Source organism: Natator depressus, chromosome 14, assembly GCF_965152275.1.
Source record: "Natator depressus isolate rNatDep1 chromosome 14, rNatDep2.hap1, whole genome shotgun sequence".
Taxonomy (NCBI): domain Eukaryota; kingdom Metazoa; phylum Chordata; order Testudines; family Cheloniidae; genus Natator; species Natator depressus.
This window is the reverse complement of record NC_134247.1, coordinates 40,672,079-40,691,548: the sequence shown is the minus strand read 5'-3', so window position 1 is coordinate 40,691,548 and position 19,470 is coordinate 40,672,079. Positions and strand designations below refer to the sequence as shown.

Genomic DNA, 19,470 nt, shown 5'->3' with positions numbered 1-19,470 from the left:
AAAGGTGGCGTTGTGTGGACGGGCTGAGCCAGACTTGTAGGAGACACAAGGCAAAGGGAGAGAGAGGAGAGAGCAGAACTAAGGTGGGGAAGGAAAATGATGCCTGAGGGGAAGGGTGACAGCACAACCCCAAGTCACATCCCGGGAATAGTTCAGGCTTTAGCCGAAGCTTGTGGAATAGAGGATGTCGGCTGGTTCCCCCTCTCTGGTTAGCCCTGCTCAGGTCCTCTTTCAGCAGCAGGATGATGAGAGTCCAGTGGTGCCATGCTGGATGCCAGGAAACAGCAGGTGTGAGACATACCCCAGGGTACAATCTGGACTGTTGAACTGCTTAGTTCTCCATCCCAGGGCTTCTTTCACACTGCTTCCCCCTGCGAACAACAAACCCCTCCCGGCTCTTCTCCCACACAGCCACCAGCCTTCAAAGTCACTCCCAGCTACACAGGACTGAGTGCCACTAGCCAGCCACTCATGAAGTAAATTACAGAGCAACATAAACCAGTTCACTAGTCCCGGCCTTGCACCCCAGAAATGTGAGTCTTGTACTGCCCAGTCTGTGCACTGTGCTGTCCAAGCTCATTAATTCGTTTGTCCTCCCCACAAAGGATGCTGGTCAGACAACAGCCTTGTTATCTCAAGTGAAATTCCCCAAACACTTTGATGAAAACACACTGGTTTGGATAAAACAATAAAACAAGTTTACTAATGAGAGAAAGGTAGATTTTAAGTGGTCACAAGCGATAAAGGTGTAAAAGGTCCAATTTGGTTACAACAAAAATAAATGGTCAACATGCATTTTAAATCCTACATTTTATCAACCTAAGTAAGATGTGAAGCAAACAGCTTTTCCCACCCCACCCCATGTTGCAGGCAGTTCACAGTTCTTAGTACCCAGGCTGGATTTCCTTCCAGCCTTGGTCTGCCCTCCCCAGTCCAGTGCTCCTGTTGTCTTTCAAGGCATTTTGTTGCCTTCCAAAAGATGGGGGAGGAGAGGTAAAAATGGAGGCCACTCTCCCTTGTTTTTATACCACTCTCATCTTGGAGGTTAACCCCCAGCTGGCGGGCAGGCGACAATCAGTCTGTGGCACATGTGAGCTTCCAACCATTCTTCAGGTGAAAAAACTGCAGTACCCACCGACTGAAGTGAAGAAACAGATTGACGGAGCCAGAAGAGTACCCAGAAGTCTCCTACTACAGGAGAGGCCCAACAAAGAAAGTAACAGAACACCACTGGCCGTCATCTTCAGCCCCCAGCTAAAACCTCTCCAGCGCATCATCAGGGATCTACAACCTATCCTGGAGGACGACCCATCACTCTCACAGACCTTGGGAGACAGGCCAGTCCTCGCTAACAGACAGCTCCCCAACTTGAAGCAAATACTCAGCAGCAACCACACACCACACAACAAAAACACTCACCCAGGAACCTATCCTTGCAACAAAGCCCGTTGCCAACTCTGTCCACATACCTATTCAAGGGACACCATCATAGCACCTAATCACATCAGACACACCATCAGGGGCTTGTTTACCTGCACATCTACCAATGTGATATATGCCATCATGTGCCAGCAATGCCCCTCTGCCATGTACATTGGCCAAACTGGACAGTCTCTATGCAAAAGAATAAATGGACACAAATCAGATGTCAAGAATTATGACATTCAAAAACCAGTCGGAGAACACTTCAATCTCCCTGGACACTCAATTACAGACCTAAAAGTCACAATTTTTCCACAAAAAACTTCAAAACCAGAATCCAATGAGAAACTGCAGAACTGGAATTCATTTGCAAACTGGACACCATTAAATTAGGCTTGAATAAAGACTGAGAGTGGATGAGTCATTAGGCAAAGGAAAAACTATTTCCCCATGCTAATTTTTCCCCTACTTTTACTCACACCTTCTTGTCAACTGTTGGAAAGGGACCATCCAGATTAGCACTACAAAAGCTTTTTTTCTCCTGCTGATAATAGCCCACCTTAATCAATTAGTCTCGTTAGAGTTGATATGGCAACACCCATTTTTTTCATGTTCTCTGTATATCTATCTATCTAACTTCCTACTGTATTTTCCACTGCATGCATCCGATGAAGTGGGTTTTAGCCCACGAAAGCTTATGCCCAAATAAATTTGTTACTCTCTAAGGTGCCACAAGTACTCCTCGTTCTTTTTGCTGATGCAGACTAACACGGCTACCACTCTGAAACCAGTACATTTCTTATTCACAACTCCCCTGCTGGTGAATGGCCGGCTAAGCAATCAATGGACACTTAGCACCTGGCTCTGAGGAGCTAGTCTTTCAGATTTACAGAGCACCTGGCTCCGAGGGCGTTTTTCAGCGTTACGGCATGTTTCAGGAACAAACATGTAGCAAAATCTCACAACTCCATACCCAATGTTAATACATACATTTTAACAGAACAATAATGTTCAGCAGACAATGACTTTTCATATGATACCTCACAAGGCAGACTTTGTAGAAGTTTTATCTTCATTTTATAAAAGTGGTGACCATAATAGCGTAGAGCAGTGGTTCTCAAATTTATTTAATCGGGCCCCCTTCTTTGTGTCTGTCGCAATTTAAACCCCCAACCCCACAAGTACATATATACCTTCTCCTATATTTTCCACTCCATGCATCTGATGAAGTGAGTTCTAGCGCACGAAAGCTTATGCCCAAATCAATTTGTTAGACTCCAAGGTGCCACAAGGACTCCTCGTTGTTTGAGCTTTTCACTGACACCCTTGAAGGCATGTTGGTGCAAATATTATTACACTAGTGTGCAGGGCATGAATTCAGGGGTGCTTGTTATACCAATAAAATAAAAACAAGCAGGATCTTATTAAAGGGGAAAAGGCAAAATACCACATTTCTTGTGAATACAGAAAGAATCATAGTAAGCAGTTATTAATAGCTATAACATTCCATTCAATCTCATATTTATTAACACATTCATTCATACAAACACACACACACAGGTTCTGCAAGGTTGTTATCATAGTTACCATAGTTACTGTTAGGTAACTGTTGGGTCGATTCCAGTCTGCCCTCCGGGGGTCCTCTGGTGATTTCCACTTGACGCCTTCTTCAGCCGATGGACACTGGATTCTTCGGCTGGCACCTCCCTGATCATTCAGTTATTATCCACACCAAGCATCCATCCACATACATCCTCTATCTCTATTTTAATCACAATTGTTAATACAACAAAAGGGCGCAGAGTCTCTGGGTGCTGTTTCCGTTGTTACAGAGTATTGCTTTGAGTCTCTCTCTGTGTGAATTGCTTGGAGAACAGACTCTGTCTTAGAATGTACTAACGCAATTAGCAGCTTGCAAGTTTCACACATAGAGGGAGAGAAACAGTACCAAAAACCAAGAGACCTCTTAATTAGTAATACCCTGGATTTTAAACTATGCAGAATCAAACTCATTTGTGATTTTAATACAGAACTTCTTTAATATGATCCAACATGCTGCGGGTGTGATTAGAGAGTTATAGACCTTTTCACTTTCAGGGTGATGAGAGGAGAAAATACCGATGAGCTCAAGTGAGAATCAACCAAGAGCAAACATGCTACAGCTTGTTACCAGCACACAAGCTGCACCTGGTCATCACCCAGGGCGTGACCATAATTCTGCTTCTCCCTGGGGAGGGGAGTTAGGAACTTAGATGTTCAGCAGGACACAACAACAATGGGGAATAGGCCGGCATGTCCCTCTGATGAGAGCTGGGGTTTTACTCTGACATGTCACTGGCTAGCCTGTGCTCTGTCTCTTGTGCTGGCTGTAGCCACATAAATCAGGAATTCCTCAGCTGCGTGCCATAGAGTGCTGACTCTTTAGCTTGGTTCCCGTGTGTACTGAAATGTATTCAAAGCTGGGTAAAGACATAGGAAATATTTTGCATTTCTCCTGCTCATCAGCAATAACTGTGGTGGTCATGGAGGTGTAAAGGGCGAAACCTGCTCCAAGAGACGGTCTCTGAGGATTTGTCTGCACTAGGATGTAGGTTCTCTTTCTCTTATTGTAAACTCATACTGTAGATCAGGGACAATTTTTTTTTTTTTGTCAGGGTCCTAATTTCTTGGTCAAGGTATATTCAAGATCCAGATTCCAGAGAAAACAATACAACAATAATAACAAAAATGATAATAAAAGATTTTGCAGTCTGTTCAAAAGTATCTGGAGATCCAGATTTGTCCCCTGGCCCGCCTATTGACCAACCCTGGTGTAGACAATGCAAGTGGTAGTTTCACCTCAGTGTAATTGGTAGAGAGGAACACTGTGGGGTGGGGTGGATCTCGATCAGCTACAACAAGGTGAAGCTGTGACTTACCTTATCTCCAGCAGGCTTGTACAAGATCTATTTCTCATATTTGGGGACCCTTAGTTAGAAAAAACCTCTTTTCTCTCAGCATGCACATGGCCTCAAAGGTGGGATCTAAAGGGAAAAAGCTGGAGACACAGGGCTGTGTGACTTTATTTTGGGGGTGATCCCAGTTCAAAGGGCAAGGACGCAGCATCTGGCTGCCAAGGAGCACAAACCTGGGGAAGCTAAATCACAGAGAATAGCCATTTCCAGCTACAACAATGGAGCTAATCACTTAATCACACTGTGATTCCAGGGCAGAAACAATGGCCAGAATCTCACTGGATGTCACTTAGCAAAGCTGTGTTGACTTTGCTGGATCTAGGCTGATTTACACCAGCTGGGAACATGGCCCCATGCTTATGTATTTCTCTTACATGTCGGAAGTTGAAAACCTGCTTTAAGCGCCTGGCTTTAATCAAGCAGACACTCCCGATACGTACAGAATCATGTCTCTGTCTGTTTTGTGTATTTAGACAAGAAGCTCTGTCCCTTAGGCGCTGTCTCTCATGCTCTGTATATAGAGTACCATGCTGAGCACAATAGAGCTTCGGTCTTGGGTGCAGCTTCTAGCTGCTACCGTATTAAAAATAATCCTGGTATCCATAGAAACACTTACTTTGCAAAAAGAAAAGGAGGACTTGTGGCACCTTAGAGACGAACCAATTTATTTAAGCATAAGCTTTCGTGAGCTACAGCTCACTTCATCGGATGCTGTAGCTCACGAAAGCTTATGCTCAAATAAATTGGTTAGTCTCTAAGGTGCCCCAAGTACTCCTTTTCTTTTTGCCAATACAGACTAACGCGGCTGCTACTCTGAAACGTACTTTGCAGTCAGAGAAGAAGGAAACTGGGGAAAGTTGTGGTGTGAGGAACAGGCCGAATATCAGTAGAGAGAAACCCCCAAGCCGAGCAAGCTAAATTCCCAATCCTGCAAAATCTTACACGTTTCATTGTACTACTGCACTGCTAATAGCCCCATTGGTTTCAAGAAGAAAAGGAGTACTTGGGGCACCTTAGAGACGAACCAATTTATTTCCATGTGTCTGAGATAGAACGAGGCAGATGGTAGGGCTGCTCCGGGCACTGCTTCTGCTCCGGACCAGGAGCAAGGCAGAGTGAAGATTCCATCATCTTCCTCTGCATCCCCCACTCCTGAGTCAGGGCTTCCTGCCGGAGATCGGCAGGATCGGAGGCATTAGAAGGGCCACAAAAGGTATGGGGCATGCCTCGACTTTTTGAGGGGGAGAAAAGTTTCCTCATCCATGAGTGAGTCTTCAATGTTCCTCCTGTGGTTGTCCCTCTCACAACCGGTGGCCAGGGACAATTTAGGGGAAACTAGTGACTTTCACAAAATGTCCTGCATGGAGCTGCACAAACTTTAGCAGCTAAACTTTAGCAGCTATGGGAACAGGTTACTGCCATGGCCTGGGCGGTCAAGAGACAGGAAGTGGCACCTGCAGGCCCTGCTCCATAATTGCGTAAAGGTCCGAGATCTTAGCATTATTATGAGAACTCCTGCAGCAGGAGCCAAAATACACTTCCTTTTCATAAATATGCACGGGTGGGCAGTGCTGTGTTAGTCACACTGCACTGGGAGTAGGCAGGAGGAGATCAAAAAACAGGTGGACTTAAAAAGAAATTGTGATTTCATCTTTTGTAAGAATGGCGTGATTTTTCAGACAATATCACGATTTTGGGGGGTCTGACTCATGATTTTTGAAGTGTTGGGGTGACAATACCACTCTCTATGTGTGAGTATTGTTCCTGCTAACACACTTAAAGGCCCATGGTCTGGTTTTCCTCTCACAACAACTTCACACTGGTGTAGACAGTTCAAAGGGCACCCTCAGTGTATGTTCCTGCTAACACACCTAAAGGCGTTTGACGCGAACTGGCACCCTCAGTGTATGTGCTGAGACATACAGACCTTTGCCATTCTTCAAATAAAACAAAGTTCACATCACAAAGGGTAGAATACGGTTAAAATAAAATACAAAAGGACTATTCTGGCATTCATTAAGTCCTCAATAAATCTGAGCTACATCTAAACTAAGCTAATATCAAAGTCTGTGACTAAACAGCCTTCTGGAATAGAGAAAAACCCACACTCCAGGGCGGGCTATAAAACACTTTTACATTCATAAAGTGAAATCTCAGAGAATCTGAAGGCTCAAAATCAGGAAAATAAATGTAGCCATTTTCTTCTGAAGTGGCTAAACTGGCTTCACCTCTTACCTAATAATTCGGTTTTATGAGTTACAAAAGTTTTAGCAAAAAGAAAAGGAGGACTTGTGGCACTTTAGAGACTAACAAATTTATTAGAGCATGAGCTTTCGTGAGCTACAGTGCCACAAGTCCTCCTTTTCTTTTTGCGGATACAGACTAACACGGCTGCTACTCTGAAAAGTTTTAGCATCATCATAAGAAATAAAAACAAAAACAAAAAAACACTTCCCATCTACAAATGATCTAGACGAGCACAGAAAAGTCTGGAAGCAATTTCAGCAATACATAGAAACCGATCAGAAAGGTAAACTGTGCTTTGAGGTTCTTTGGGATTCCTCCCTTCCCCTCCCTTGCAGGTCTGTGACACTTTCTTCTCCAGCCCTCCAAAGTCTCATGGAGGATCACAGAAATCAAAGCTGATTCTTAAGCATCTAGAGCCAGGAACACGGTGGTAAGTGACACCTTAGGAGGCAGAGGGGTAGAACAGGGACAGGATAATACTCTCCATCGCTTGGACAGAGGCTGCTGTGTGGAGGGTGATGGTGATACAGGAAGGAGGGGATACCTCGGACTCACCCTATTGCCCTGAAATAGCACAGAAGCGAAAACACCACATTTAACTATCCCTGCCCCCACTTTTTTACCATCTGTTTAGTTCTGCTCCCTAAGGGAGAAAAATATACAAACACTCAATGCTTTTCAGCACGGCCTGGAGTAATGTGAGACTGGCTGGGAATGAGACAATCCGGCCCCAAAGGGGGAACTCAGGGACTAACAATCACTCTGCTCATGGCGAGGGTCAGAATAGATAATATACTTCAGGGTCAGTGTGGCTAGAAAGAGTGTTGGAGAGTCAGGGGAGACGTGCTAGGTAATCCCAACAATTTTCCTACCATAGACAGACGTTCAGAGGCTGATGCTGTGGAGGCAGAGGTGGGATCTCCAGGCCTCCCACAAAGGGTCCTGTGGGAATCAGCCCCTCCCAGTGGTGCTGTCTGAATGCAGAGGGGGCAGGGAGAAGGGACAAAAGGGAAGAGTGATGAGAGGCAGCACCTCTCTACCCCTGTGCTCTCCCTCGCCTCTTATCCCATGATCCCCAAAACACTCGATAATCCAGCACCCAGCTCCCCCTGCTTCCCAGCTCCACCACCCCAACCATTCAATCCTCAGTGTCCTCCCCAGAACCCGTCAACCAGAGGATCACTGACTAGCTGATGATCTTATAAGGTCTTTCTCCTGTGTGGATCCTCTGATGTATTATAAGGGTAGAGTTCCACATGAAACATTTCCCACACTTGAGGCATTTCTGAAGTTTGTCACCGGTGTGAATTCTGTGATGTGCAACAAGATGAGAACTCCCAATGAAACTTTTCCCACACTCGAGGCATTTATAGGGTCTTTCTCCCGTATGGCTTCTCTGATGTTGAGTGAGTTGTGAGCTGCAGCTAAAGCTTTTCCCACAGTCCAATCACTTATGGGGTCTCTCTCCTATGTGGAGTCTCCGATGCCTAGTAAGGTTTGAGCTCTGTATGAAATTTTTCCCGCAGTCCAAGCACTTATGGGGTCTCTCTCCTGTGTGGATTCTCTGGTGTGTGATAAGACTGGACTTCCAACTGAAACTTTTCCCACACTCCAAGCATGTATAGCATCCCTCTCCTGTGTGGACTGTCTGATGTGTAACAAGTGTTGATCTCTGCGTGAAACTTTTCCCACAGTCCAAGCACTTATGGGGTCTCTCTCCTGTGTGGATTCTCTGATGTGTGATAAGATTGGACTTCCAACCAAAAGAGTTCCCACATTCGAGGCATTTATAGGGTCTCTCTCCTCTGTGGATTCTCCGATGTTTAGTAAGGTTTGTGCTGTTACTGAAGCTTTTCCCACAAACCAAGCATTTATATGCTCTCTCTCTTGTGTGGACTCTCTGATGTCTAATAAGGTGTGATTTCTTCATGAAACTTTTCCCACAGTCCGAGCACTTATGGGGTCTCTCTCCGGTGTGGATTCTCTGATGTGTAACTAGGCCTGATTTCCATGTGAAACTTTTCCCACAGTCCAAGCACTTATGGGGTCTCTCTCCTGTGTGGATTCTCTGATGTCTAGTAAGATGTGATCGCCACATGAAACTTTTCCCACAGTCCGAGCACTTATGGGGTCCCTCTCCGGTGTGGATTGCCTGATGTGTAACAAGGGCTGATCTCAATGTGAAACTTTTCCCACAGTCCAAGCACTTATGGGGTCTCTCTCCAGTGTGGATTCTCTGATGTTTTATAAGTCCTGACTTCCAACTGAAACTTTTCCCACACTCCAAGCATTTATAGCGTCCCTTTCCTGGGTGGACTGTCTGATGTGTAACTAGGCTTGATTTCCATGTGAAACTTTTCCCACAGTCCAAGCACTTATGGGGTCTCTCTCCTGCGTGGACTGCCTGATGTCTAACAAGGCCTGATCTCCATGTGAAACTTTTCCCACAGTCCAAGCACTTGTGGGGTCTCTCTCCTGTGTGGATTGCCTGATGTCTAATTAGTTCTGACTTCCCACTGAAACATTTCCCACACTCGAGGCATGGATAGGGATTCTCTCCCGTGTGGCTTCTCCCATGGTTATTAAGAAGTGAGCAGGTATTGAAGTTTTCCATACAGTCCAAGCATTGAAGAGGTTTCTCTCCAATATGGATTATCTGATGTTTCACAAGGTGTGATCTCAGAATGAATCTTTTCCCACATTCAAGACACTGGTAGGGTTTTTCTTCCTTGGGATTTGTGTGGTGAGCTGTGGAATCCTTGTCTCCTTCCTCAGTTTTAATAGATTCATCCACTTTCTTCCTTGGGTGGTTTCCCAACAGCCTCTCTGACCTGTGCCAATTTCCCCAGGCTTCTCCCTCCTCCAAGCACTGGGAAAAATTCCCTTCAGCTCTTCCCACAAAGGTCCCCTCTGGTTCCACTTCCCCGGGAACTTCCTCATGGTGATTCCCTTCCTCGTTCTCACTCTCTTGCTCATCACCTGCTGGGAGAGAGACAATCAAGACAGGTTTCAGAGTAACAGCCCTGTTAGTCTGTATTCGTAAAAAGAAAAGGAGTACTTGTGGCACCTTAGAGACTAACCAATTTATTTGAGCATGAGCTTTCATGAGCTACAGCTCACTTCATCGGATGCATAGCATATCGTGGAAACTGCAGAAGACATTATATACACAGAGACCATGAAACAAAACTTCCTCCCACCCCACTCTCCTGCTGGTAATAGCTTATCTAAAGTGATCATCAAGTTGGGCCATTTCCAGCACAAATCCAGGTTTTCTCACCCTCCGCTCCCCCCCACACACAAACTCACTCTCCTGCTGGTAATAGCCCATCCCTCTTTGAAACCTCTCTTTACAATGCGCATGATAATCAAGGTGGGCCATTTCCAGCACAAATCCAGGTTTTCTCACCCCCCCACCCCCCTCCAAAAACTACACACACAAACTCACTCTCCTGCTGGTAATAGCTTATCCAAAGTGATCACCCTCCCTACAATGTGCATGAAAATCAAGGTGGGCCATTTCCAGCACAAATCCAGGTTTTCTCACCCCCCCCCCAAACACACACACAAACTCACTCTCCTGCTGGCAATAGCTCATCCACACTGACCACTCTCCTTACAATGTGCACAGCAATCAAGGTGGGCCATTTCCAGCATAAATCCAAGTTTAACCAGAACGTCTTGGGGCGGGGGGGGGGGGGGTTTGTAGGAAAAAAACAAGGGGAAATAGGCTACCTTGCATAATGACTTAGCCACTCCCAGTCTCTATTCAAGCCCAAATTAATAGTATCCAATTTGCAAATGAATTCCAATTCAGCAGTTTCTCGCTGGAGTCTGGATTTGAAGTTTTTTTGCTTTAAGATAGCGACCCTCATGTCTGTAATTGCGTGACCAGAGAGATTGAAGTGTTCTCCGACTGGTTTATGAATGTTATAATTCTTAACATCTGATTTGTGTCCATTTATTCTTTTACGTAGAGACTGTCCAGTTTGACCAATGTACATGGCAGAGGGGCATTGCTGGCACATGATGGCATATATCACATTGGTGGATGTGCAGGTGAACGAGCCTCTGATAGTGTGGCTGATGTTGTTAGGCCCTGTGATGGTGTCCCCTGAATAGATATGTGGGCACAGTTGGCAACGGGCTTTGTTGCAAGGATAGGTTCCTGGGTTAGTGGTTCTGTTGTGTGGTATGTGGTTGTTGGTGAGTATTCGCTTCAGGTTGGGGGGCTGTCTGTAGGCAAGGACTGGCCTTTCTCCCAAGATTTGTGAGAGTGTTGGGTCATCCTTCAGGATAGGTTGTAGATCCTTAATAATGCGTTGGAGGGGTTTTAGTTGGGGGCTGAAGGTGACGGCTAGTGGCGTTCTGTTATTTTCTTTGTTGGGCCTGTCCTGTAGTAGGTGACTTCTGGGAACTCTTCTGGCTCTATCAATCTGTTTCTTCACTTCCGCAGGTGGGTATTGTAGTTGTAAGAATGCTTGATAGAGATCTTGTAGGTGTTTGTCTCTGTCTGAGGGGTTGGAGCAAATGCGGTTGTATCGCAGAGCTTGGCTGTAGACGATGGATCGTGTGGTGTGGTCAGGGTGAAAGCTGGAGGCATGTAGGTAGGAATAGCGGTCAGTAGGTTTCCGGTATAGGGTGGTGTTGATGTGACCATCGTTTATTAGCACTGTAGTGTCCAGGAAGTGGATCTCTTGTGTGGACTGGACCAGGCTGAGGTTGATGGTGGGATGGAAATTGTTGAAATCATGGTGGAATTCCTCAAGGGCTTCTTTTCCATGCGTCCAGATGATGAAGATGTCATCAATATAGCGCAAGTAGAGTAGGGGCGTTAGGGGACGAGAGCTGAGGAAGCGTTGTTCTAAATCAGCTATAAAAATGTTGGCATACTGTGGGGCCATGCGGGTACCCATAGCAGTGCCGCTGATCTGAAGGTATACATTGTCCCCAAATGTAAAATAGTTATGGGTAAGGACAAAGTCACAAAGTTCAGCCACCAGGTTAGCCGTGACATTATCGGGGATAGTGTTCTTGACGGCTTGTAGTCCATCTTTGTGTGGAATGTTGGTGCAGAGGGCTTCTACATTCATAGTGGCCAGGATGGTGTTATCAGGAAGATCACCGATGGATTGTAGTTTCCTCAGGAAGTCAGTGGTGTCTCGAAGGTAGCTGGGAGTGCTGGTAGCGTAGGGCCTGAGGAGGGAGTCTACATAGCCAGACAATCCTGCTCTCAGGGTGCCAATGCCTGAGATGATGGGGCGCCCAGGATTTCCAGGTTTATGGATCTTGGGTAGTAGATAGAATATCCCAGGTCGGGGTTCCAGGGGTGTGTCTGTGCGGATTTGATCTTGTGCTTTTCCAGGAAGTTTCTTGAGCAAATGCTGTAGATGCTTTTGGTAACTCTCAGTGGGATCAGAGGGTAATGGCTTGTAGAAAGTGGTGTTGGAGAGCTGCCGAGCAGCCTCTTGTTCATATTCCGACCTATTCATGATGACAACAGCACCTCCTTTGTCAGCCTTTTTGATTATGATGTCAGAGTTGTTTCTGAGGCTGTGGATGGCATTGTGTTCTGCACTGCTGAGGTTATGGGGCAAGTGATGCTGCTTTTCCACAATTTCAGCCCGTGCACGTCGGCGGAAGCACTCTATGTAGAAGTCCAGTCTGCGGTTTCGACCTTCAGGAGGAGTCCACCTAGAATCCTTCTTTTTGTAATGTTGGTAGGGAGGCCTCTGTGGATTAGTATGTTGTTCAGAGGTATTTTGGAAATATTCCTTGAGTCGGAGACGTCGAAAATAGGATTCTAGGTCACCACAGAACTGTATCATGTTCGTGGGGGTGGAGGGGCAGAAGGAGAGGCCCCGAGATAGGACAGCTGCTTCTGCTGGGCTGAGAGTATAGTTGGATAGGTTAACAATATTGCTGGGTGGGTTGAGGGAACCATTGCTGTGGCCCCTTGTAGCCTGTAGTAGTTTAGAAAGTTTAGTGTCCTTTTTCTTTTGTAGAGAAGTAAAGTGTGCGTTGTAAATGGCTTGTCTAGTTTTAGTAAAATCCAGCCACGAGGAAGTTTGTGTGGAAGGTTGGTTTTTTATGAGAGTATCCATTTTTGAGAGCTCATTCTTAATCTTTCCCTGTTTGCTGTAGAGGATGTTGATCAGGAATTCAGAAACTGCTGAATTGGAATTCATTTGCAAATTGGATACTATTAATTTGGGCTTGAATAGAGACTGGGAGTGGCTAAGTCATTATGCAAGGTAGCCTATTTCCCCTTGTTTTTTTCCTACAAACCCCCCCCCCCCCCCCCGCCCCAAGACGTTCTGGTTAAACTTGGATTTATGCTGGAAATGGCCCACCTTGATTGCTGTGCACATTGTAAGGAGAGTGGTCAGTGTGGATGAGCTATTGCCAGCAGGAGAGTGAGTTTGTGTGTGTGTTTTGGGGGGCGGGCCGGGGGTGAGAAAACCTGGATTTGTGCTGGAAATGGCCCACCTTGATTATCAAGCGCATTGTAAAGAGAGGTTTCAAAGAGGGATGGGCTATTACCAGCAGGAGAGTGAGTTTGTGTGTGTGTGGGGGGGGGGGGGGGACGGAGGGTGAGAAAACCTGGATTTGTGCTGGAAATGGCCCAACTTGATGATCACTTTAGATAAGCTATTACCAGCAGGAGAGTGGGGTGGGAGGAAGTTTTGTTTCATGGTCTCTGTGTATATAATGTCTTCTGCAGTTTCCACGATATGCTATGCATCCGATGAAGTGAGCTGTAGCTCACGAAAGCTCATGCTCAAATAAATTGGTTAGTCTCTAAGGTGCCACAAGTACTCCTTTTCTTTTTACAATCAAGACAGGAGTCATTGTGCTGGGGAGAAAGAGGAATCTGCTAACACTCTGAAGGTTGAGTAATTGGATTCTGCCTCTACTTCCCCCCAAACACTCGCGTAGAAGGAAAGTTGGGAAGGAAACTCCTGCAGCTAATAGGCTGGGTGGAAAGACATGAGCAGTATCTGCTGACTACAGCCCTACTCCGGCTGAGATGAGGAGCAACTGAGGGCTCTTACTCACACCACTTTTCTGGGATTCTCAACTTTTTCCTTAATTCACCCGATGGTTTCTGTCAGTCCTCACCTGTGCGAGTGCCTCTTGGGATCTCTTTTTCCACCGAGGCCTGGAGATCCGGGACCCACGGCCCTTCCCCTCGTTCCAGCCGGGCGATGAGGTCAGGTTTGGGAAAGGGAAATCCTGCGCAGAGGGTGAAATCAGACCAGATCAGGTTGCATGGAGGATTGGGAGTGTGTCTGTCACAAAGGACAATCCGTGAGTGGAACCTGTCCCCGTGCTGTGTTGGGAGAATAAGGAATCCAAAGGGACAGGAACATGGTCACTGAGCCCCCTTGGGAGACGCAGATGTCTGGGGAGGTGGAGAGAATTTTTACACCCTCGCTAGGAGTTTGCAGGATTTGTGCACTCTGGGGCCCTTGCTGACGCACACACAGCTCTGAAGTTACCCCTGCAGAGCCCAGAGCCCTCCCCAGGGCTGGAGCTAGTCCCAAGGAGGGAGGTGAACAGGGATTCTGTGTGCAAATGAGAAACAATACACACAGGACAATACATGGCTTCTTGGCCTTGAAAGCTGGAATGGTGGGGAGGGTTTAGCATCTCCGTTTTGACACCCTGGTCCCATCGGAGGGGGTCTGGAGATGCAGGTCTCTCTCACACGGCAGCTCTGGACTATGGAACCCATTCCCCTGCAATCTAACTGACCAGGGAAGAACCTGACCAGAGTCAGAAATGCAGGCCCGAAACTTTCTAATAACCGAGGGGACAGGGATCCCTTACCCAGCGAGGTCACCGTCTCGTAGTTCTCCTGCATGACGTCCCTGTAGAGGGCTCTCTGAGCGGGGTCCAGCAGAGCCCCCTGCCCCTGGGTGAAATACACAGCCACCTCCTCGAAGGTCACCGGCATCTGGAACAACAAGAGTCCCCCACTCAGCACCTGCTGCCCCAGCCACAATCCCACTGGTCACACGGGAAAGGAAGAAGAAAAAATGAACATCTCGGAAGCTCTGGGGGGCCTAGAAAATCAGAATCCCACCCCCACCCTGCTCGGAGCAGCCAGGACACTTCAGGGGGTGGGAGAAGGTGAGAGCTCCTTGTCCCCCCAGCACACGGAGCAGGGCATTTCTCATTTCCCACCCGCCTGCCAGCCACAGGCTGATACGGGAAGCAGAGCTCCGAGCCGGGCACAGAGACAGGAATCCCGACAGCTTCCCTTCGTATTTCACAGCAGCCTCTGGCCAGTGGGGTCAGGCTCCAGCACTGGGAGTCTGGAAAATGTTCTCAGCCCGGCTGAGGGGGGTGTTACCCAGTGGTCAGGTGGAGTCAGTTCGCACTGGTTCACGTGAACCGGTTGTTAATTTTGAAGCCGGTTTAGAACCGGTTGTTTAAAGGGGTCTGGCCTGCCTGCTCTCTCGCTGGGGAGGCTCCCGTGAGAATCCCTTTGTAATTTTTACTCACCTGGCGGCGCTCTGGGTCTTCGGTGGCACATTGGCAGCGGGTCTTCACTCGCTCCAGGTCTTCGGCAGCACGTCCTTCAGGACCTGCCGCCGAAGACCAAGAGCGAGTGAAGGAACCACTTCTTCAGCTTTTGGCAGCTCATCACTGGTGTTACCTGTTTCAGAAATGGGGAAATGTTTCCCCCCAGCCAATGGGCCAGCTCCGAAAATCAACAGGTTTATCACACCCTGTCTCCTCCCTCCCTCTCCCTCCACCCGCCCAGCAGCTCCCTGAAAAGCCCTACCTCAGCTGGCTCCATCACAGCACTTCCCTGCCTGTCTCCTGGGTCGATCTGGAGCAAAATGTGGACGTGATTCCTCAGCCTGTCAGGCGAGAGAAGCAATGGGAGGGAGGGGGTTTCAGAAGGAGCTTAAGTCCATGTGACACCCCGACTCCCCCCAGGCTCTCTCCCTGCACACAGACGCTCTGGACTCTGCCATGCTGGAAAGAAACCAAGTTTATTACAACACAGGCCAGGCCCGTCCCGTCCCAGCAGGACTAAACCCACCGGGCAGTTTTAAACTCTCCCCGTAAGAGCATCTCGGCGCCAAACTCAAGAAAAAGAGCAGAATCAAAGGAGCCACTTCAAGGGATTGCCCTGCAACGTATGTGGTTGTCACCAACCAGTGGATCCTGGAGCCTCTGACAGTCGATCTCGATCACAGGCCGCTAAATGTCCAGCGATGCAACGGGCTCAGACAGGCTCCCTGCCTGCCCTCGCCCCATGCCACTCCCGGAAGCAGCTGGCACGGCCCTGCGGCAGCGCAGCCCCTGGGGGTGGGGCACAGGGGGGTCTCAGCTCGCTGCTCCTGTCTGCAGGCATTGCCCACGCAACTCCCATTGGCCAGAAACGGGGAACTGCAACTGGATGCTGTGGGGGCGGTGCCTGCAGAGAGGGACAGGGCGCGGAGCTGTGTCCGCCCCCCCCCAGGCCACAGGACGAGCCGGCCACTTCCTGGAGTGGCGTGGGGTCAGGGTAGGCAGGGAGCCTGCCTTAGCCCTGCAGCACTACTGCCTGAGGTAAGTGCCACCCGCCCCCCCGGGAGCTGCAACCTGTGTCCCCTCCCAAACCCCAACCCCAGCACAGAGTGCCCTCCCAGAGCCAGCACCCCAAACCCCCTCCTGTACCCTGAGCCCCCTCCCCCAGCCCTGAGCCCCCTCATGCACCCAAAGGCCCTCCGAGAGCCTGCACCCTGCATCCCCTCCTGTACCCCAAACACTCTGCCCCAGCCCAGAGCCCCCTCCTGCACCCAATCTTCCAGTCCAGAGCTTGCACCCCTCACACCCTTCTGCACCCCAACCTCCTGCCCCAGGCTCAGCCAAGAGCCCCCTCCATACCCCAAGCCCCTCAGGCATAGGCGCCGACTCCGTGGGTGCTCTGGGGCTGGAGCACCCACGGGGAAAATTGGTGCATGCAGAGCACCCACCAGGAGCTCCCCACCCGAGCTCACCTCCCCCCCCCCCCGGCAATGAGCAAGCGGATGGGTCCTGCTTCTCCCAGGGTGGGGATTTGGGCAGGGATCCAATAGGGGCCGGGAGGGGGTGGATTTGGGGCATGTACTTTGGGGAAGGAGTTGGAAGGGGGGCAGGGAATGGGGATGGGGAAGGGATGGAGTTGAGGAGGGGCAGGGAGCAGGCAGGCACGAGCACCCACCGGCGCTGGGGGAAGTCGCCCTCAGCCCCAGCCCAGAGCCTGCACCCCTCCAGCACCCCAACCCTCTACCCCAGCCCAGTGAAAGTGAGTGAGGGTGCATGAGAGCATGTGATGGAGGGAGGGGGAATGGAGTGGGGCCAGGCCTCAGAGAAGGGCAGGGGTAGATCCAAATTCAAAGTTGATCTTTTGCGTAAAAAGGTTGGAAACCACTAGTGTAGTGTAACCCCCCTCTAGCCGCCCCCCCTCCCCTCCGCCCCAGTAGTGGGGTGTTCAGCAGAGTCAGCAACTGGCTTTTCCTCTCTCAGCTCCTCCCCTTGTTCCCAGGAGAGTCAGTCTGCCCAGGAGGGTGCAGGGAATGGATCTGGGCAGGTCTGGGAGCTGGGAACCTGCCTCCCCCATTCTTGCTCCTGCTGCCCCTGCCAGTCCCTCCACTCTCCCTTGGCTCTGATTAGGCAGATCAGTCCCTCCCACTGCTAACAGGGTTTGAACCTGGCTGTGTCCATGAGGGCAGCAGCTCTGGGACTCACACAGGGAGCCCCTCCCCATGCAGGCCAAATTCACTGGCTGGTCCCTGCAGCTGGATCCAGGCCAATTGCAGAACAAAGAACAGAAATTGCATCCTCAGAGTCCATAAAGTAGATGATTGTCATGATTTGTATTATTCACTGGGCACCATCTGTGCGCTCAGCACAGTTCAGATCTGCCAGTAAATACCATCCCTGAGCCAGTGTGTATAAAATGTGTAGCCCTGGATAAGATGACTCTGCTATTTAAGTAGAAAGTGCATAGTTATTCAGCACATGTTAAGATCGATGAGTGGAGGGGATGTTTTACTGGATTAGGACTAGATTTGACCCTCCAACTTCCTTTCAAGAGGAGAGCTGCCCAGAGCTCCTGGGCCTGTTTATTTTCCTTTCCTGCCTGCCATGGCCCTTGATACACCTCAGAAGTCTCATTTTTTCCCCCTCAGCTTTAAAATCTGGAATTTTCCTGGTGTTTGGTTTTAAATAGTCTCCTGTGAGAACTGCAACTCAGTCACTGTACTGTCGTGTTGAAGAGCCTTCTGGAAAGTAACTAGCCTTTAACCAAAAGTGAAAGCAGCATTGCCAACTCTCATGATTTTCTCATGAGCCTCAGGAGAATGATTCTTTTCCTTAAAGCCCCAGCTCCTGGAGTCAGGTGGAGGTGTGATGATTTCAGCCTTCCTTCTTAAAGAAAAATGAAGTTTCTCGCCCTTGTGGCTGTGGAGAAAGCTTCACAAGGAGACCCCAGTACACCCTAAAGGCTCAAACAGCTGAAGGCAAATAAGCACCAAATCTATTATTTGTACACAGTCTATGATTTTAAAGCCAATCTCACAATTCTGAAACATTTGGAGTTGGCAATACTGGGAAAGGGACTTTAAAGTCTCAGTTTCACTCCTGTTTTCGAGTCAGCTTCAACTTACTATTTGTAGTGGGGTAACACCCCTAGAGCACGTGCCGTATAAACTCACGGGTCTTGCCCTAGGAGGATGGTTCCGAATGTTAAATGATCTATTCCAAACTTGGTGAACGGCAAAAAAAGTGATAGGAACAAATCCAGATTTTTCTACAATTCTTTCAATTGTTGAATTCAAGAGTTACTAAAAATTCCAAGACCTAACCGGTGTCCCTCACGTGACTTGACACAAGCTTTGAGAACATGTTTCTATTAGAGCTGAGTGGGTCTAATATTTATCTAATGCTCTTTTTTTAATGTCAGAATGAGATCTGGTGAGCCTGTCAGCAAAAAAACCCCAAGAGTTTTCAGGTGCTAAGTAGCCCCTGGAATCACAGTTAAAATTGCCCCCCCCCCCCCCAATGAGGGTTAGTCCACTGCCCACTCACTCCCCAAAGCTTGTTTGACCAGATCCAAGAAAAGAATCTGGCTGGCTGCTGGGAGGGGCAGCCCCTCACCCTCTCCTACCCCATGGGGCGGGGGGAGCTGCCTTGTGTCCCCCCCCCCCGCCGCCTGCTCCCTGCCCCAGGCTCTCCCCTCCCCCAGCCAGTCTGCGCTTGCTCTCACAGTTTCCCTCCAGCCACCCCACATCCCCCCTCCCCCTGCATCGCCCCATCATCCCTGCCCCTCCCCCATCCCTTCCTGCCCCCCTGCATCCCCATCACCCGCCTCCCCCGCCCCCTTCTCCCGTCCTGCCCACAAGTCCCCCTGCATCTCTTTATCCTCTGCCCCCTGCAGCCCGGGGGTGACCGCGGGGGGGGCGGGTCTCTCTCACCTTCCCTCCGAGCGGGGCCCCCCGGGGCAGGGGCCGGGCCGGGCCGGGAAGGGGCCCTGGCCGGGCTGGGGACTCTGCCCTGGGAGAGGCTCCCGGGGAGCAGCGGGCAGGGCCCGGCTGGAGATTCCCCTCTCCCGGCTGCAGCCCGGGCTCCGGGCTCCCAGCACCAGCCGCCGGGGCTCGGGGATCTCGCCGGGAGCCTGGGAGCCAGAGTCCCGGCAGCGGCTGCGAGTCACTTCCTGGGCCGGGCCTGAGCCCCGCGATCGCTCCCCCCGGAGCCGCCCCCCAGCCGCTCCTGGGTCCTAGCGATCAACCCAGCGTGCTGCAAAAACAAAAGGAGGACTTGTGGCACCTTACAGACTAACCAGTATTATTGAGCATAAGCTTTT

General features: G+C 49.4%; 1 protein-coding gene across 1 annotated transcript in view; it reads right to left on the bottom strand.

Annotated features, from left to right (window-relative positions):
• Window positions 1-672: 672 nt before the first annotated feature.
• LOC141998573 (uncharacterized) overlaps window positions 673-19,470 on the bottom strand; it is a 49,807-nt gene continuing 31,009 nt past the window's right edge. The window contains 1 exon segment of the mRNA XM_074971445.1: window positions 673-9,333. Within this exon segment, the coding sequence (XP_074827546.1) occupies window positions 7,810-9,333 (1,524 nt within the window). The 3' untranslated portion in view covers window positions 673-7,809.